Raw genomic sequence first — 19,772 nt, 5'->3', positions numbered from 1 at the left:
CTACGTATTTAATCAAATTATATTGTAGAAACTATATGCTAGAGATTATGGGGATCTCCTTAGTACAGTTTCTAATGCAATAGGATGTATGGTTTACTTCATTTTGATGTTTTGGCTGTCAATAGTGGGTTTAAAGTTTTTATTAGGCCCCACCACGAGTAAGTAGTAAACTATGATTTTCTCACTAGAAGAAGAATTGTGAATTAGTTGACCAGAAACAGGTGCTCAATATGGTTCATTCTATAAGGAGGTGGTGCTACTTTCAGTTGCATGCAGTTGCAATTGTATTTTTCTGGGAGTGTCTTAAATTCTAAGCTGCAAAATTAAACTCTGGTTTCCATGATGGCAAAATCTGGTACTATAGTACATTCTTAAAGTACAATGACCCTTTGGAATGTTGACAAACTATCTTTGTCTGAATTCTTAGGAATATGATGTCAGAGAATTGGCAATTTCGGTTGCTGGCAGATTGTCTGAAAAAAATCCTGCATATGTACTGCCTGCCCTTCGTCGCTATCTTATACAGCTGCTCACATATCTTGACCAGAGGTTTTAACCACTAAATTTCTGATAATAAGTGTGGTTTCCAGTGTTACATTATGTTGATTTAGTATCTTGCTTATGAAAGTCTGTATCATTTGCAGCATGGATAGCAAGTGTAGAGAGGAAAGTGCTAGACTGTTGGGTTGCTTAATTAGGAGCTGTGCGCGGCTAATTCTTCCTTACATTGCTCCAGTTCACAAGGTTAGCAAGAAGTGAGATCAGTACTAGTGTTTATTTTGTAAATTTTATTTCTTACTTTTTTTTGGTTTCAGGCGCTAGTGACTAGATTATGTGAAGGAACGGGACCAAATGCTAATAATGCGCTTGCTGCGGGAGTGCTTGCTACTGTTGGAGAACTGGCCAAAGTGGTTAGTCTTCCCCCCATGTCGTATTGTTTGATCCATTTGCTGATGGTTGATGTCCTTGTAACTGGCACAACTTTTAATCCATTATGCTCTGCGTTATAGGGTGGTTTTGCTATGAGGCAATATATTCCCGAGCTGATGCCAGTAGTTGTGGATGCTCTCTTAGACGGAGGTGCTGTTAGTAAAAGGGAAGTGGCGGTAGCAACTCTGGGACAAATTATCCAAAGCACAGGGTAAATACTTGTTTGTTCTCTATTTTGCATACTTCTTGAGTTGCATGTATTTCACATTTCCCTATGTCGGTACTGTACTGCCATGCAAGATTTTTGCAACTAGTATTTGCCTATTTTGTTTGTGGAAATTTGTTGCTACTTTGAGCTTATTTGTTCATATTTTATAGACACCCTCTAGTCACATATCCTTACTGTTTTGAACATCGTTCTAGCCAAACTTTTGAAACTTTAACGGCCAATATTATTAGGAATATGTAGTTTAAACATGAAAACTATCTGTGTTGATTCGTTTTAAAAAGTATTCATAATATCATAAATTCATTGGATTTAATGGATATGTTCTAATGGAAAACAGTCTCAAAGCTCGGCTTTTGAGACATTTTTGTCGTCCAAATTGTCAGAGAGAGTTGCAAAATATACCACTGGTGAAACCCTGAGTTTGCTCTTTTATCATATGGTGTCTCAATTACAGGTGGGTCATGGTGCCACCTGCTATCGAATTTTTGAAACATTCAGTGCTAAAATAGCAAACTGGGGTTTGACCTCATGGTATGTTTGCAAAATCCCCAATGTCAATATTTGTGACTGAAGGGAGTATAGAGTTCTGTGGTCTAAAACTGTAGTTATGGCATTAATAACTCTTTGGGTCTACTAAGGTATTTGTTTTACGCACTCATGGTTTTGCCACCAACTTAATTTTGATATCATGCACAGAAGCAGTTCTTTGGTTGGTTGTGCTGGATATTTTCCTAGTACTTTTGCAGCTTTCTTGTTTGTCTCTTTGAGGTTGCTGTGGTGTCTACTAGACAAGGGTAGTGCTTCTAGTCATTTGCTTCTGCCATTTGTGCATGTGTTCCATTTCCCTTTGTTGCATTCTTTTCCCTAAATTTCATGCTTTCCTACCCATCATATGGTTCCACTAAGAACATTGAAGATAGCTGTGTGATAAAGCCTATGTGGTTATACATTCTATACTAAGTATATTACTGCATTTTTGACATGACATATGTTCTTTTGCATGGGTGATCACCAGCTATGTTATCGCCCCCTATAATGAGTATCCGCTATTGCTTGGCTTACTCTTGAAGTTGTTGAATGGTGAATTGGAATGGTCAACTAGACTAGAAGTGTTGAAGGTATTTGGTTTGATTTCCGTTTTAATATTTCATGAAATTGTGGAATGTTCCTGGCTGAGTAATAATTATCAATATGTGTTTTCTTTCAGGTTTTAGGAATTATGGGTGCATTGGACCCTCATGCACACAAGCGAAATCAACATAATCTACCTGGTCAACATAGAGAGGTCCTACGGCCTACAATTGAGACTGCACAGCATATTGTTTCCATGGAAGAGTTACCAACTGACTTCTGGCCATCTTTTTCGGCATCTGAGGATTATTATTCAACTGTATGGTTTTATGTTCCCTCATTAGACCTCTGAAATTCAAATGTTAGCCTGTTTCACCTTATTCCCTGTTTTGCTAGGTTGCAATTAGTTCTCTCATGCGAATTCTTCAAGATCCTTCCCTTTCAAGTTACCATCAAATGGTGGTTGGCTCCCTAATCTTTATTTTTAAGGTAATATTTCTACCTTTTGTATTTGTGATAATTATTTTCCTCAACAACCTTTTGTTCTTCCAACACTGTAACCACTTCGTTTTTTTTTCTCTATCAAAATTTGGCATCTAGTCAATGGGCCTTGGCTGTGTTCCGTACTTACCAAAGGTGAGAGCCTATCAATTTCCTTTGCTGTGCCCTCTATATATTTCATTTAATTGATGCCTATATGTTTAAACACAATAGTGTTGACCATACTGTCTCAAAAATTTCAGATAGGCTCTATGTTCTCTAATTGACAGCAAGCCACATGCGTCAGCTTCAGTTATTAACATTTAATTAATGTTGAGACAACCATGACCTTGAAGCCTGGAATCATAACTTTTCTGGGCTAACAAACAGCTTGTTGCATTCCCTTGTATTTTGATTCGTGGATTAATTCGTGATTGTGTGATTTTGAAAGTGTTAGTGTTACGACCAGAATGTTCAACTGTGAAATATCTTTCGTGTCACAAAAAAAATGTGGCGAAAAATCTTCAAACTTTTGGCTGTTGATACATCGTTTTATGTTTAACATGTTAGAAGTATTAATGCAATAGTATGAAATAAGAGTTAGGCTGTTGCTTATAAAATTCTGAATTTTTTTTGTCATCAAGCTGGAACTCTTAAGCTTTTGTGGTGTTGTTTCTTATTATTGGATTTGCATCGTACAATGTTCGGGTGTGTGTTGTCAAGTGGTTGTACACAACATAACCTGACATATTAATTTGGAGAAAACGTTTGGGCCATGTTAATCTAAATCTCTGTAGGTTTAAGCTTTCAGTTACAATTGGTTTGGATGCTATACAATTGAGCACATTTGTGTTTCCTGAGAAAAATGTAGAATGAGTGCACAGAAGTATCTGAAATATGTTTTTTGCTTCTAAAGGTTCTCCCTGAGCTATTCCGTGCTGTTCGCATGTGTGAGGATGGTGGTTTAAAAGAGTTTATAACCTGGAAGCTTGGAACATTGATATCTATTGTCCGGCAGGTAATCTGTCCTTTTCAGTGCTACTAATTATTTCAGTATTATATTGCAGTTATTTTTAGATTTTTTTCAGTTGCAGTTGATGTGTGGCATATTTTATTAAAGTTATTTATTTTCAGCACATTCGGAAATATTTACAAGACATACTCTCCCTCATCTCTGAATTGTGGACTTCCTCGTTCAGCTTGCCTGCACCAAACCGGACCATACAGGGTCCACAGGGTTCACCGGTAATGGTGCTCAACTTTTCCTTCTGTTGTCTTTCTTATGCTCTATTATCTTCTAACATTTTGTAGACAATGCTTACAGTGGGCCAATCAATTTAGACCATGCCATTAGCTAGCAGAACACAGAAGCATGCATGCCAAACTATGGCTTTTAGTAGATCCCGCCATAGTGCACAGTATTCTTATATTGTGGAAGAACATAGTTAACATCTTCCTTATTGCCATGGTGCTCGAAGCCTTGAATGTTGACCAGTTCCATTGTATTGTGTCTTGAAATTCACTGAGGATAATTTGGCTGGTCAAAACCTACTTGTTGCTGGAAACCACTGGAAAACTATTTTTTTTCTCAAACACGCAGGAGAACTGCATACCATTTCATTAAAGAAGAGGAGTTAGGGTAGGAAACCCTTACAACACGAACCCCATTGGAAAGCCATTAATGGGTCACTAGTAGGAAACACGATGATGTTGAGGCTGGATCCCTGTATTAGCCCCTGTTTGGTTCCTTTAGTCCCTCGACTAAAGTTTAGTCCAGGGACTAAACTTTAGTCCGTTCCCTGTTTGGATCCAGGGACTAAAGTCCATTAAAGCAGATGAACAAAGATGATAATACCCCTCGTGGGAAGTCCATTAAAGCAGATGAACAAAGATGATAATACCCCTCGCGGGGAACTCCATCTGGAACTCCAGTGCGGTCTCCTCCTAATCCAGCTGGGAACTCCATCCAGCTGCTCCAGCCTAGCTCACGTTGACCGGAGGACCGGCGTTGAGATGTACTTCCTGGCGTCCATGTACTTCTCCTTCTTAGAGGGTGCGGGAGGGCCGGGCCACGTGCTGGCCTCTGGCTGCCACGCTTGGGCCGCGTCGACCCCCACCTGCGCGGAGCCGACGCCGTGCCCGGTGTACGTCCACACGTCCCTCGCCCAGTCCGCGGGGCTCCGCACCGTCGTCTTCCTCTTGTGCAAGGGCAGTGTCCTTGAACTCGGCTCCGACGTGGCCATCCGCGAGACCCCTGAGGCCCTGCGCGCCATCCAGTCCGCCCTCGCCGTTGCGCCCGCACCACGTGAGGAATGCATGAAGATCTTCGGCAAGGACCTCTCTCCCAGCAGCCAAACGCCGCGGCCGCTGACCATGGGGCTCAGCGTCACAGGCGACAATTGGGCTCCACAGCCTGGCGGCCACACCACGGCGTCCACACCCCTAGCTAAGACGGAAGCCACGAAGCGCAAACCTTCGGCAGGTGAGGAGCTGGAGGCGGCGTCGGTGCGGCTGCGGGGGGAGAAGGAGGCCGTGGAGGAGGCGGCGCGCGGGCTGCGGTAGGAGCTTGACGCGGAGGGAGGGCCGGGCGGGAGGCCGGCGGCGGGCAGGAGGGCGGCGGGAGGGAGGCTGGCGGCGGGCAGGAGGTCAGGGGCGGCAGGCGGGAGGGAGGTCGGCGGCGGTGGCGGAGGGAGGGTTCTGGATGGGTGGGATGGGCAATAATGAGGGGTAGGGGGGTTTTCCAGGGCTTTTAGTCCACCCTTCTTGGACTAGAGGACTAAAGGGTTTAGTCCACATTTTAGTCCACCTGTTTGGCACTTTAGGGACTAAAAGGGGCCAAAATGGGTGGACTAAAGTTTAGTCCATGGTAACCAAACAGGCCCTTAGTTCGCATATTCCATCACTTAATATCACTTTTTTTAGAATGCTTATTTGTTAATGTCGAGAAGAACAAAGTCCATCGAGCTCTTGCTCCTTTCTTGTGAGGCTGTCTTTACATTCTCCTTTATTACTGCTGAAGGTTTACCTTTTCTGATCCTTGTATTTCCTACCATGGTTTTTTACTTTTCTTAACTTGCTGTTTCCTCCTCAGGTTCTTCACCTTGTTGAGCAACTATGCTTAGCCTTAAATGATGAGTTCAGAATGTATCTACTTCAGATTTTACCGAGTTGTATTCAAGTCTTAGGTGACGCTGAACGTTGCAATGATTATTTCTATGTTCCCGACATATTACACACACTTGAAGTTTTTGGCGGTGTGTCCCTGTTCCCCACTTAGTCATGTTGATAATGGATGTTATATTGTTTATAATTTATATTGAATTGAATGGTGTCCTTTAGGAAATTTGGATGAGCACATGCACTTGGTTGCTCCAGTGCTTGTTCGTTTGTTTAAAGTGGAGCTGGTTGATATCAGGCGGCGTGCCATTGTTACTTTAACTAAGCTTATACCGAAGGTGCAGGTTGGTTGATGTTCTTATTGGGTTTGATATTTTGTCAATGCAATTTTAACGAAAATGGTCTCCGCATTTATTGAAGTTTCTGTGTGTAATGCACATCATGTGTATTTTACGTATCCTTACAGGTTGGTACTCATGTTTCAGCTTTAGTGCATCATCTAAAGCTTGTCCTGGACGGGTAAGATTTTTTACTAAAAGTAACACCTTTTTTAATTTCTGTATTGTGTCTATCTTGGGGAAAAAATGAAAGTAAATCTATCATGGACCATTGATTGTTGTTGTTGCTAGGAGTATTAGACAATATGACTTTGTGTTGGATTTAGTCCAGTACCAATGGGTTTTTTTTGGTTTTGCGTTATTGGTAACAGTGAAGCAACTAACTGGGTGACTTTAAAGATATGGAGAACACATGAGCCTTTTAAATTTGAATATTCAAAATGGTTTTATTGAAACTGTAAAAAATGTTAGAATTACAGTAACAATGGCCAACCTTGGGTTCGTGTAATAATTTTTCTTTCTCCCTAAATGTTATGTTTTATGGTTGTGAATTTGCTGTGTAATTATACATAAGAAGCATTGAAGCAGTTGTGTCAAAATGTTATAAGGTACGGAATATCGAATGCAGCTAGGTTGCTTATTTTTCTAGTTGAATATTAGAAAGAATGCAATTTAGAATAACTTCAATAGCACCAGTAAAATTTAATTAATTTGCAAAAGAATCAGACCTTATTGAAGGTTTGTGAATTTGCTTGCACATGATATATACAGTTGTGTCCTGTATGCAAGAAGTTCACATGTTTAGCTTATTCTTCGTTGTGACAATGTCTTTTTGAGTGAATTCTACATAGGTCCCTAAACTATTCCCATATTCTCATCTGGATCCATGAACTCTCGAAGTGATCATCTGGGCCCAGTTCATTCCAAGTGTAGGCCTTGAGTGAACATAGAATGAACCACTTGAAAAGTTGAAGGACCCAGATAACCACTTTTGGAGTTCATGGACCAAGATGAGAATGTGGGTATAGGTTATAGGGACCTACAGTGTATTTCACTCTATTTTTTTATCAAATACATTATGGCAATACTTTGTTTGCTGTATTATTGGATTTTTCCATTGTTTTTATTAGCTAATTTTTTCTTTTTATCCCTCGTATGACTAGAAACAATGATGATCTGCGGAAAGATGCTGCAGAGGCACTCTGCTGTCTTGCACATGCTCTTGGAGAAGAATTTACGATTTTCATACCATCAATACGCAAAATTCTTGTGAAGCACCATTTGCGGGTATCTTGTCTTGAATTTGTGCATATACCATTTTGGATACATGTCTAATTATGCTTGTTGTCAATCCTCACAGTACAGAAAATGGGATGAGATCGAAAATCGACTACTGAGGCGAGAGCTACTCATCACTGAAAACTTGTCTGTACAAAAGTACACACAATGTCCACCTGATGTCATTAGTGACCCCCTTGATGATTTTGATGGTTCACCTTCTGAGATAGCTGATGAAACACAGCGACAATCAAGAAATCATCAAGTAATATGCTTAGCCTTTTACTCACTATACACACATTTCCTCTCTTGTCCCTGCATCGTATGATGATTTAATGCTTGAAAGAGCTTGGAGCATATACAGGATTCCTGATTTTAGTTTGTGATGATTAAAACATGTGCTCCATAACTAGGAAACTGTTTCTCCCAGTAAACAAATAGTTTGCAAAAAGACCTCTGGAATGCCCTGTGGAACATAAGCTATCTAGATTAAAATCAATGTTACAGTTTGATTTTCCTTCATATCATGTGTTACATGTAGTTATTCTCTTTTGCATGTAACCTCAAATCTCCTTCGGTAACTTTTAAGAATTAAGGCTTTTGACTGCTCCAGGTCAATGATGTTCGCTTGCGGAGTGCCGGTGAGGCTTCTCAGAGGAGTACTAGGGAAGACTGGGCTGAATGGATGAGGCATTTCAGTATTGCACTTCTCAAAGAGTCACCATCTCCAGCTTTACGCACTTGTGCAAGGCTAGCTCAGCTTCAGGTGAATTTTTTCTTTGGATATATGCCACTCATATTATGAGTATTTTCTGACACAAATTGTCCAGCCTTCTGTTGGTCGCGAGTTGTTTGCTGCGGGTTTTGCTAGTTGCTGGGCCCAAATGAGTGAATCTTCCCAGGAACAACTGGTGAGAAGTCTCAAGACAGCCTTCTCATCTCAAAACATACCTCCCGAAATTCTTGCTACACTGCTGAACTTAGTAAGTTGGTATTGTGTTCAAGTTGTATAATTGATTTGACATACATTCTGTATTTAATTGTTCTGTTTTGTAAGTAGGCAGAGTTTATGGAACATGATGAGAAGCCTCTTCCTATTGATACCAGACTGCTTGGTGCACTTGCTGAGAAGGTGAGTTTTGTTTTTGCTGTTTGTGTGGTTTGTTTTTCCCCTCCAAATCTTGTGATACTCTTTCAAACTATTTGTCAGTGTCGAGCATTTGCAAAAGCCCTCCATTATAAAGAAATGGAGTTTGAAGCTGTGTGCAACAAGAAGATGGGTGCAAATCCTGTTACCGTGGTTGAATCCCTTATTCACATTAACAATCAACTGCACCAGCATGAGGTTGGTTCCAATGCCATATGTGCTAGGATAAAAGAATTATCTGTTATAGTTTGTTGACACATTCCATTATTTTTTCAGGCAGCTATTGGGATATTGACTTACTCGCAGCAGAATTTAGAAGTTCAATTGAAAGAATCATGGTATAGATCCATTGCCCTGCTATTTAGTTTCATCCAGGAACAATGTTGCTTTCAATACCATTAGTGTTCATGAACTTGCTTAAATTTTGTGCAATACAGGTACGAAAAACTGCACCGTTGGGATGAGGCCCTTAGAGCATACACCATGAAATCATCTCAAGCATCTGGCCCTTTGCAAAACTTGGATGCTACATTAGGTAGCACACAATTCTATTGGCCTTCTTTTGGTTCTTCCAAATATAATCGTAGCTAAGTAAAATTCATGCTTATGCTAGGTCGAATGAGGTGTCTAGCAGCTTTAGCTCGCTGGGAAGATTTAAGCGCATTGTGCAGAGAGCAATGGACTGGAGCAGAACCATCTGCTCGACTGGAAATGGCTCCAATGGTTGTAGATATGTCTGCTTATCCACTTTGTTGTATATGGTAACTGGTAATCTAATTTTGTTTTACTTCTTTCTGTTTCCATAGGCAGCAAATGCTGCTTGGCATATGGGTGAGTGGGACCATATGGCAGAATATGTTTCTCGCCTGGATGATGGGGACGAAAACAAACTCCGTATGTTGGGTAACACAACCGCTAGTGGTGATGGAAGCAGCAATGGTGCTTTCTTCCGTGCTGTTCTTTCAGTTCGTTCCAAGAAGGTAGTTGCCCGTTGCTATGTGTGATTGTGATCGTATTGTTTTCATTATTTGATTTTATTTTTATGACAACTTTGTTTTTTTCTTCTACAGTATGATGAAGCTCGGATATTTGTTGAGCGAGCTCGGCGGTGTTTGGCTACAGAACTTGCAGCACTGGTATGACATGCCTATAGTACTATGTAATGCAGCCTTTTATAAGATTATCCTTTCCATCTGGTTTTAAATCAAACAATCTTGTGAAGCTATCTGAACCAATTGTTATGAATGTCATAGTACATGGGTAATGCCTAATCTTCACCTTTATGTATCTAACCGTTCGGGAAAGTCCATTTTTACTAATCAATTTCATTACAGAGTGCATTGACCCACTTTAATTAGTTTGGGGGTAAAACAGTTAAAAAATTTATACTGGGAGCCAGTTGGACCAAACGAATTGTGGGTGGGTGGGTGGGTGGGGGGGTAGTAAAATGGATTTTTTCCTACAAAGCACATGCTGATCGAGTGTCTGTTATATTTTTCTCTATATAAATTCAGTGAATTTTTTTGATATATTAAATCAACTGCTGGCTATGGTGATACTCATCTGTTTGGAATGACACAAAGGCCTAGCATACATGTAATAAGTTGCAGAAAAGCCCTGCTTAATATAGACATGCAAATGCATAAATAACTCAACCCCTCTAAATTCATGGTGGATCTAGATAAAAGTGGATGTTTGGCTGATATTAGATGTGTCTGAAGAAACCGAAGAATGTCACATGTTTTTTTAAAATTCATGCATTTTATAAAGGCAGTATTGTTGCAGTATCTGCCTTCACACTTTTCTAATGAATACAGTGATTGCTTTCAGATGTTACCAGTTTGCTCTTGAAATTCATCATTTGTATCATAATTTATAATTGCTTTGTGACAATTCTTGTGGCCAGGTACTTGAGAGTTATGAGCGTGCTTATAATAATATGGTGCGGGTTCAACAGCTTTCAGAACTGGAAGAGGTATTTTCTTGTTCTAGGTTACGTTCTAAGTACATTGTTGTTTTGCTAACAAAATGTGTGGTGTGTAGGTGATTGATTACTGCACCCTTCCGGTGGAAAGCCCGATTGCTGATGGACGAAGGGAACTTATTCGCAATATGTGGAATGAGCGCATTAAAGGAACAAAACGGAATGTGGAGGCTAGTATTATGTTTTTGCTATTGACTGCTGATCTATGCCTCATTTACTGTTTGTATTGACTTCCAAAAATATTTCAGGTGTGGCAAGCCCTACTTGCTGTCAGAGAGTTGGTTCTTCCTCCCAACGAAGACAGAGACACCTGGATAAAATTTGCTAAACTTTGCTGGAAGAATGGTCGTATTAGTCAGGCTAGGTCTACTTTAGTCAAACTTTTACAGGTAACCGAACAATTGTCGTTAATTGGCATGTGCATGCCTAACTCCTCTCTATGACAAAATTAATTTCTGATGCCACTTGCAGTTTGATCCTGAATCTTCCCCTGAATTGACACTGTATCATGCACATCCACAAGTAGCCCTGGCCTATCTCAAATACCAGTATGCTGTTGGCGATGAGCTTAAAAGGAGGGATGCATTTTCTAGATTACAAGTAAGTTTGTTTCTGCCTGTAAAAAAAAAACTTTGCAGTGCGCTCCTGCATGTTTGATAAATAAAATAAAATAAAAAAATGGTATATTGCAGTGCACATCATACTTTCCTTTTTCCTTGGCTAAATTGTAGTGCACATCATACTTTCTTTTTTTTTTCTTTGGGGAACAGGAGTTGTCTGTGCAGATTGCTACCACTATGGACAGTTTTCCTGGAACGTCAGCAAACCATGGTACCATGTCAAATGCTGGTGTACCACTCATTGCTCGTGTTTATTTGACACTTGGTAGCTGGAAGAGGGCACTCTCACCTGCATTAGATGATGATTCTATTCAAGGTATCAACAGTGTCAGCTTTTGCACTTGTTGTTCCTTAATTTTTTTTTCTTTTTGAAATAACTGTTTTTTTCTTTCCAGAAATTTTGATTTCTTATAATAATGCCACACTAAGTGCAAAGGACTGGGGCAAGGCCTGGCATTTATGGGCTTTGTTCAACACAGAAGTCATGTCACGCTATACCTTGCGAGGCAGACCTGATATTGCAGGAAAATATGTTGTGGCAGCAGTAACTGGGTATTTCTACTCTATTGCTTGTGCATCTACAACGAAAGGTGTTGATGATAGCTTACAGGTGAATCTGCTGTTATTTGATTTCTGTTCTTTTGAGCAAAAGGTTCTTTTCTGAACTCATCATTGACCACCCTTGAGAAGTTTTTATCTCACCTTTCAACATTAGTTTGGCAGGAAGCCAGACTTCTTTATTGTAATAGTTTGCTTGGTTTGTCATTACTGTCTTTGTTTAATACTCCCTCCGATTCGAAATATTTGTCACTGTTGACTTGTCCTCACAATGTTTGACCATTCATCTTATTCAAAAATCAATTGTAAATATATGAAAAGATTAATTATGCTTAAAGTACATTTCATGATAAAGTAAGTCGCAAACAAAATAAATGATACTCCTACTTGCATAATTTTTTAATAAGATGAATGGTCAAATGTCATGATCAAAAGTCAACAGCGACGAATATTTCGATACGGAAATAGTAGTAGTTCCATCGGTTCGAAGCCTGCAATGATAGATTAAAAAAAAGTGTCCTCCCTCTGTTCTCAAATAGATGTTTTCTTTCTCGAATATGCAGGAGAGCTGCATATCATTGCATTAATAGAAGGGGAGTTAGGCCGAAATAGGCACACAACACACGCACACGCGCACATGAAAGTAGGACGTGCCACTTGAAAAGCATTAGTTTATTTTTAATAGATTTCAGTAACAAATGCTTAGAAAAGAGTAGTGGTTAAAGACATGCATCTGATTTCTGTTTTGATTCCAAAATGACAAGTATAAAAAAGAATGGAGATAGTAGCTGCAAAGCCCATGTTAAAGTATATTGAGCTTGTGGACATTGCTATCTTATTGTTCTCTTGAGTTACACTTCCTGCTGTGTTAAACATTTTAATCATTCCAGAAAATTGTTTTATGTGTATATTTAACGGTAAATGCAGTGATATATACATTATTGCTATCCCTCTACTATAATGTCTTCCAGCTTAAGTGGGAATTTTGCACACATGAGCCACTTTTGAAGACTGGTAACTTGGAAGTACTATTATTGGCTGAGATTGATTTAAACCATCAGCTGCTAACTAATGGATATTGCAACTTCTGTGCCATGAAAACACCTTCCCTGCTGTTATACGACCTGCAGAAAATAGCCTTCCTTAATACCTCATTTATTAATTTAATTTTGATTAGCTGTAAATTGGTTTTCGAAGTTGAGTTTTTTTTTTTGTAGGATATCCTTCGTCTATTGACTCTTTGGTTCAACTATGGGGCTACCTCAGAAGTTCAAATGGCATTGCAGAAAGGCTTTTCACTTGTCAAGATTGAGATGTGGTTGGTTGTGCTGCCCCAGATAATTGCAAGGATTCATTCGAACAATAGGGTAGTTAGAGAACTGATACAATCTTTGCTAGTTCGAATCGGAAAGGGGCATCCACAGGTTTGTATTATAGCCTACATATGTTAGCTACTATTACTATGACTGTTCTTCAATGCTATTCACGTAATTTGTTATGGTTGTGCATTACTACATCTACCGTAGTGCTGTACCTGAAGTATCATTTTTAGTTTAACTATGGAAAGGACATGCAACAGAAACTGACATGCATATCCAGCAATCTAGAGAAACATCTGTAAATCCTTTGTTTCAGATCAAAATATTTTAACGTTCTTTGTTCATTTGCATGGTATACACAATATGGCCATGGAGTTATTAGCTTTTCATGCTTCACCATGGTTGTAGGATTGTTTCGTGCTTATGTTTTTCTATTTCTCATCCTTCTTTTTAAAAAAATTTCAATCACATTCTGTGTTTATTCCTTGATCACAAGTTTTCTGCATTCTCTTTTTTTTTCTTTCCCCATTTTAATGAAATTTCTTAGTGCTCTAGAGCTTATATTCATTTGAAACACACTTATATAACTGGTGGTTGCCAAATGTGGCTACGAGTTAGAGACAATATGCGTCGTAACTAGCTGGCACGCAACAGGGACTTGTTTTACCTTCTAATTTTCGTTTTTGATGACTCATCTTGATCAGGCATTGATGTATCCTCTATTGGTTGCCTGCAAATCAATAAGTATATTGAGACAACGTGCAGCACAGGAGGTCGTTGATAAGATCCGCCAGCATAGTGGAGGTCTTGTTGACCAGGTTTGCTTCATTAGCTGTGGATCTTTTAAGGAATGATGCGTATAATTCTAATTCTACTTTGTTGCACCAGGCACAACTTGTATCAAAGGAACTGATACGGGTAGCTATTTTGTGGCATGAAATGTGGCATGAGGCTCTTGAGGAAGCTAGCAGGATGTATTTTGGCGAGCACAATATCGAAGGAATGCTTGCTGTACTTGAGCCATTGCATGCAATGCTTGAGAGGGGGGCTGAGACAATTAAAGAGAATGCCTTCATTCAGGTATTGTTTCATGAAAATTATATGCTCTAGTTAAATGTTCCAATGCTGTATGTGGAGTTGTGGACATATGTCCAGCTCTCTGTCCTGAGCACCTTACCATTTGGGTAGTGTTTCATGATTTTATATTTAGTATAGATTAACTGCTCAATCTGTTCTGATTTTGAACTCTGGTCATACTGGTGCCTTGGCCAGTTGAATTAGCAACACTTAGTTTCATTTTTCCAAATGAATTTATTCATAATGCATTTTGTAACTTATTTTTATTAAAAATAATTTCAGGCTTATGGACATGAATTACTGGAAGCTCATGAATGTTGTTTGAAATATCGGGAAACAGGAGAGGATGCTGAGCTAACAAAGGTAGATAAAGACCGTCATTTTGGTAACATGTGTATTGACTACTGTTAACAATGTGTCTGAGGATGACTATTATGTTCTTTAGGCATGGGATTTGTATTACCATGTTTTCAGAAGAATTGACAAACAGCTTCCAAGTCTCACAACTCTCGATTTGCACGTAAGAACATTGTTATTTCTATTATCAGATATCAGTTTTTTTTTTTGCCATATCTTCTCTGATCAATTATACATTGTTTCTTTCAGTCTGTTTCACCCGAGCTACTCAAATGTCGAACGTTGGAACTTGCTGTGCCAGGAACTTATGCTGCAGGTCTTGCTGTTACCGATTAGAATATTTATTTTAGCTCTGTTTTTGAGGGAACCTGTACTGTTTTCTTACATCGTTGAGGCCCCAGGAACCTAGATTTTTATCCCACTTCATAGAATTCTAATATTTAGATTGACATTTTACTTCCAGATTTACCACTTGTGACGATTGAGTATTTTGTTCCTCAATTGATTGTGATAACTTCAAAACAAAGACCAAGAAAACTGACAATCCATGGAAGTGATGGCAAAGATTATGCATTCTTGCTTAAAGGCCATGAAGATTTAAGGCAAGATGAACGTGTAATGCAGGTCTGTATTTTGTTGACATATATATTTTTTTACACTTGTTTAAATGGTACTTTTGTTATTAGTAATGTAGTCTTGAGAAACACATCTTTGTGTTGTGTGCCATAAAATTGTGAAAGTCAAGAAAAAGAAAAACTTACCTTACGGCTTACAACCTCAGTGGTATTGATCTGTCTCTTTGATTTGAATCCAAAATAGACCAAGGTAAACCACAAATCCAAAATCTGACACTAAGTCTGTTTGGGTGTCCATTCAAAAAACAATTAATGGGCCTTGATTTTGTAAAGGGAATGTGATAGTTTTAAACTAGGTGAAAAACCCCACTGGCAGCTTCTCGTGGCTGAACACTGTTAGAAAATATATGATGTGAGCATAAATAGCAGTAGCACTTTCCTTCCTCAACTCTGATTCTTAAAACTTGAAAGTACGGATGCACTCTTAGGGGGGCTGGAGCCTCTTGACCGTTCAGTAATTATCACTTAAGAAGAATTTGCTGTTTCATTATTCTTGCTTGATAGTGAAATTAGCATAGATATCACTTACAGTTCGACCTTTTGTGTGTAATTTTGTTCTTTTACAGTATCTAATTTTCTTTGTTCTCAATTTAGCTTTTTGGTCTGGTGAATACTCTCCTAGAGAACTCAAGGAAAACATCAGAGAAAGATTTATCGATCCAAAGATATGCTGTTATACCTTTGTCGCCTAACAGTGGTTTAATTGGATGGGTTCCAAATTGCGATACGCTTCATGCTCTGATCCGTGAGTACAGAGATGCCAGGAAGGTTTGTGTGATGTAGTCACTTGTTTTCATCTGAAACAAGCTATATGTATTTTGCTTCCTTCTATTTACAAATTATTGTTTTTTTCTTGTCCAGATTTTCTTAAATCAGGAGCACAGGCTTATGTTGGCTTTTGCACCCGATTATGATCACTTACCCCTCATTGCAAAGGTGGAAGTATTTCAGCATGCTTTGCAAAATACTGAAGGAAATGACCTTGCGAAGGTATTGCGCTGTGTCTTGTCTCAATGAGTATGCCCTTTGTATTTCCGACATTGTAGCTTGATTCTATGTAAATAAACTGGGGCAGGTCCTGTGGTTGAAAAGTCGAACTTCTGAAGTATGGCTTGAGCGGCGTACAAACTACACTAGAAGCCTGGCTGTTATGAGCATGGTATGAGTTACTGTCTTGTTCTGTTTTTTCAAATGGAATTTTCATTAGTTTAAGGTGCTCAAAAGGTAAATTCCAGGTTGGGTATTTGCTTGGTTTGGGAGATCGACATCCAAGCAATCTCATGTTAGATCGCTATAGGTACATCTACAGAGCTATTCTTCAATTAACCGTATCTATGATACAATTATTTTTTGTAATAAGGGTGTTCTTTTATTTCAGTGGAAAAATATTACACATTGACTTTGGAGATTGCTTTGAGGCTTCAATGAATCGAGAAAAATTCCCTGAAAAAGTGAGTAATCTTTGTTCTGTGTATTATGCCTTTCCAATTACTTCTCGATTCTTTTGATAAGGTACGCAGGTGTCTCAAGATTCAAACTTTGTAATATTTGACCAACAATTAGTTTAGCAGTTTTTAGATCGTATGATACAAAACTTTTACCATTTGATTTGAAAGTGCTTTCTTGTGACTATGATTTTATAGTCATAGACAATGTAAAGAAATTAGTAGTCAAATTATATTCTTGGAGACTGCACTGAGTCAAAACGTGCCCTACTTATGGAAATGTAGGGGGTACTGGACAACTTGATGCTATAGTTCTCGTTTTCATGCTTCGTCATGCTTTTCTTTATTACAGATTGTTGGTCATGACTTGTAACTGTGACTTAGCCATAGCCTCTTTGTTTGTGACAGTCTCTTACCAATTTGCAATGTATGGTATAGGTACCATTCCGCTTGACTAGAATGCTTGTGAAAGCTATGGAAGTTAGTGGTATCGAGGGTACATTCCGAACAACTTGCGAAAACGTGATGCATGTCCTTCGAACAAACAGACACAGCGTCATGGCCATGATGGAGGTGAGATGATACCTTCGTTGTTCATATGACCATATTACATAGCATATATCATCCATCTAGGGCATTTAATAGTTTCTTTACTTCAGGTGCAGATAGATTTTTTAATTCTTATCATGAATCCTGAAAGGTAAAAAAAAGTAACGTTTAGTTTTTTAAAAGCGGCTTTATTAAGGCCCCGTTTGGCGGGGCTCCGGGAGCGGCTTCTCCCGAAGCCCTGCCAAAGGGCGTTGCGCGCCCGAAAGGGCTCCGGCTCTGTCGGCTTCACCCCGCGAATCCCGCTGAGAGGAGCCGTTTCGGGGAGGAGCCAAAAAAAATGGGCTCCTGCGGCTCCTCCTTGTTTCCCACCTTTGCCCTCGGGGTCAGCCGGCGGTGGGAGGCCGGGAGATGGATAGGGAAGAGAGAAAATGGGAGGCCGGAGGTGGGAGGCAGATAATGAGGGAAGAGAAAAGGATAATGAAGGAAGAGAAAAGAAAGAAGGAAAATAAATAAGAAGAAAATAAAAAAAAAAGAAAAGGAAAAGGAAACGATATTATGGGTATTTCATCTTATCTAACCATTTTAAACTACACGGAAGAGCCGTTTTGCCAAACGATTTTCCAAAAGGGCTTCAGCTCCACCAGAGAAGCCACTCCACCAGAGGAGCCAGAGTTGGAACCGTTTTCAGAGGAGCCGAAGCCCTGCCAAACTAGCTCTAAATAAGGCAACTTGCTCCACGCTGTGTTTACCAAAAGGATGGGTTAAGATCTGGCCTGTGGAAACAGTGTCCTTGTATGTATGGGTAAGAATGGTCTTTCGGGTGCCTTTTCTCGACCTTTCAAAAAATGACTTCAGCCCTTAGGTTGAGTTTTTCTTTATCCTGTTTTGCAGAATTTTAAGTAGCTATTAATTTTGCATCTGTGTATATCCCATTGTTTCCACAAAGGTCTGATGTTGAGGACTGGCGGGTTTTGTGATCTGCAAAGTTTGGGGAACAGAATCTGCTAGTTTAATTATTGTATATGGAGATGACTACACCTTTTTCCCTTAAATTAATTCTTTGTATACATTTCTTGTACCCCCTACCTACATCCTTTGTGATGTATGCTTATTAAGCATTTTTTTAATATTTTGCTTTTTCTCCCCAGGCATTTGTACATGACCCATTAATCAATTGGCGTCTGTTCAATTTCAATGAAGTTCCTCAAGTGTCAAACTATGGTAATGCTCATGCTCAAACAGTCGTCAGTAGCGAAGAAGCACCTGCCAACCGGGAACTCGTGCAACCTCAGCGGGGAGCACGTGAAAGGGAACTTCTACAGGTTGCCTCCTCTTTCCATCCATGATTGTAACCTTAGCCATATCCGAAGAGGAGTAACCGTTCATGTTGCCCACGCAGGCTGTCAACCAACTTGGTGATGCCAATGAGGTTTTGAATGAGCGTGCTGTAGCCGTGATGGCACGGATGAGTCACAAGCTAACAGGGCGCGACTTCTCTTCTGGGTCAGCGTCGGGAGCTGGTAGCTCGACCCAATATGGCAGTGAGCATTGGGCTTCAGGAGATGCGCGGGATGCAGACCCTGGTCTATCAGTGAAGGTTCAGGTTCAGAAGCTCATACTACAAGCGACTTCACACGAAAACTTGTGCCAAAATTATGTCGGGTATGTATTGATAATTCTACCATACCCCATCTCCAGCAACTGTTTTATGTTGAGTAGCCCATTGGTTTTGCAACTTACTCATTGTTCGACGTGTGTTTTCGCTGTGTCCCAGGTGGTGCCCGTTCTGGTGAGCTCTCGTGCTAGCAGTAGCAGTTTAGCATGTAAATATTGTAAATATCTTGTACATACATGTCTGGTAGCGTGTTGTTTGTATGTATCGTGTGCAGCAGTGTACTGTAAGTAGCAGAACCATATTTGTCAATGAAAGATGCCTTTTCCCCCTCCAGTTTTCAGCATCTGTGTGTGGATACATAGGCACCTGCTCCATTGCAGCCTTTTGAATTTGCTTCATCAGTCAAACTTCTTCAATAACTTGCATTAAATAACTGTCTCATATCTTCGACTATTTGTGTTCTTTTCCGCAAACATGGCTGAGCATATTTTTCTATTAAGAGAAGGCGGATTACATCCATCATCTAGAGTAAGATCAGATACTGAAAGCAATATATAGAAACCTACAGACGCTTACAGCAAGATGTACGCCAGAACCGGACAACTCTGATCACACTTAGTAGTTATAACTTAGAACTGACATGGTACCATCCCGGGCCAATTGGTTGCGAAGAGGCCAGTGCCCAGTTTAAATACTCAGGTAAGGGTGCTGATCAACATCGCAAAGGCGGAAACATGGTCTACCAGCCTACCCATGTGACGCGTGCATGTGGTAGATTTTACCAATTCAAGGAATTCTTGGACTGTTGGAGCTTTGAATTGTAAGCACTTTCCAGTTCCTCCTGCAAAATTTCAAGGCCAAATAGCATTCAGGTTCATGGCTTCACAAATATCATGGGACAATGAGATAGCTAAGTTTTTAACTTCTTAGCAAGAAAATGTTCAAGCGCAAGATAAAATGGTTTCAAGCATAGAATCACATCAAGGAGTGGAGGAGCATAACTTTTGAGAAGGGCAGATATCA

General features: G+C 39.7%; 1 protein-coding gene across 2 annotated transcripts in view; it reads left to right on the top strand.

Annotated features, from left to right (window-relative positions):
- The window catches only part of LOC117850985 (serine/threonine-protein kinase TOR), a 34,178-nt gene extending 15,096 nt beyond the window's left edge, over nt 1–19,082 (top strand). The window contains exons 13-58 of one of the 2 annotated variants that reach the window (XM_072292821.1): nt 428–549; nt 645–744; nt 816–911; nt 1,011–1,141; nt 2,175–2,277; nt 2,367–2,549; nt 2,627–2,719; nt 2,831–2,866; nt 3,627–3,728; nt 3,845–3,955; nt 5,802–5,964; nt 6,050–6,165; nt 6,294–6,346; nt 7,329–7,452; nt 7,526–7,708; nt 8,057–8,209; nt 8,274–8,426; nt 8,504–8,575; nt 8,654–8,788; nt 8,867–8,928; nt 9,028–9,125; nt 9,204–9,313; nt 9,397–9,570; nt 9,661–9,726; nt 10,497–10,565; nt 10,634–10,744; nt 10,823–10,963; nt 11,046–11,174; nt 11,345–11,510; nt 11,590–11,804; nt 12,970–13,176; nt 13,776–13,889; nt 13,960–14,151; nt 14,431–14,511; nt 14,594–14,668; nt 14,755–14,821; nt 14,969–15,129; nt 15,735–15,908; nt 16,002–16,130; nt 16,216–16,299; nt 16,376–16,437; nt 16,519–16,591; nt 17,024–17,158; nt 18,283–18,456; nt 18,534–18,796; nt 18,909–19,082. In XM_072292821.1, the coding sequence (XP_072148922.1) occupies nt 428–549; nt 645–744; nt 816–911; nt 1,011–1,141; nt 2,175–2,277; nt 2,367–2,549; nt 2,627–2,719; nt 2,831–2,866; nt 3,627–3,728; nt 3,845–3,955; nt 5,802–5,964; nt 6,050–6,165; nt 6,294–6,346; nt 7,329–7,452; nt 7,526–7,708; nt 8,057–8,209; nt 8,274–8,426; nt 8,504–8,575; nt 8,654–8,788; nt 8,867–8,928; nt 9,028–9,125; nt 9,204–9,313; nt 9,397–9,570; nt 9,661–9,726; nt 10,497–10,565; nt 10,634–10,744; nt 10,823–10,963; nt 11,046–11,174; nt 11,345–11,510; nt 11,590–11,804; nt 12,970–13,176; nt 13,776–13,889; nt 13,960–14,151; nt 14,431–14,511; nt 14,594–14,668; nt 14,755–14,821; nt 14,969–15,129; nt 15,735–15,908; nt 16,002–16,130; nt 16,216–16,299; nt 16,376–16,437; nt 16,519–16,591; nt 17,024–17,158; nt 18,283–18,456; nt 18,534–18,796; nt 18,909–18,927 (5,580 nt within the window). In that variant the 3' untranslated portion in view covers nt 18,928–19,082. Of the gene's footprint in view, nt 1–427; nt 550–644; nt 745–815; nt 912–1,010; nt 1,142–2,174; nt 2,278–2,366; nt 2,550–2,626; nt 2,720–2,830; nt 2,867–3,626; nt 3,729–3,844; nt 3,956–5,801; nt 5,965–6,049; nt 6,172–6,293; nt 6,347–7,328; nt 7,453–7,525; nt 7,709–8,056; nt 8,210–8,273; nt 8,427–8,503; nt 8,576–8,653; nt 8,789–8,866; nt 8,929–9,027; nt 9,126–9,203; nt 9,314–9,396; nt 9,571–9,660; nt 9,727–10,496; nt 10,566–10,633; nt 10,745–10,822; nt 10,964–11,045; nt 11,175–11,344; nt 11,511–11,589; nt 11,805–12,969; nt 13,177–13,775; nt 13,890–13,959; nt 14,152–14,430; nt 14,512–14,593; nt 14,669–14,754; nt 14,822–14,968; nt 15,130–15,734; nt 15,909–16,001; nt 16,131–16,215; nt 16,300–16,375; nt 16,438–16,518; nt 16,592–17,023; nt 17,159–18,282; nt 18,457–18,533; nt 18,797–18,908 lie in introns of both variants that reach the window. The other variant, XM_034732879.2, reaches the window with a different exon arrangement.
- The last annotated feature ends 690 nt before the right edge of the window (nt 19,083–19,772 follow it).

This window comes from Setaria viridis, chromosome 3, assembly GCF_005286985.2.
Source record: "Setaria viridis chromosome 3, Setaria_viridis_v4.0, whole genome shotgun sequence".
Lineage (NCBI taxonomy): Eukaryota > Viridiplantae > Streptophyta > Magnoliopsida > Poales > Poaceae > Setaria > Setaria viridis.
This window is presented reverse-complemented; position numbering and strand designations above follow the sequence as displayed.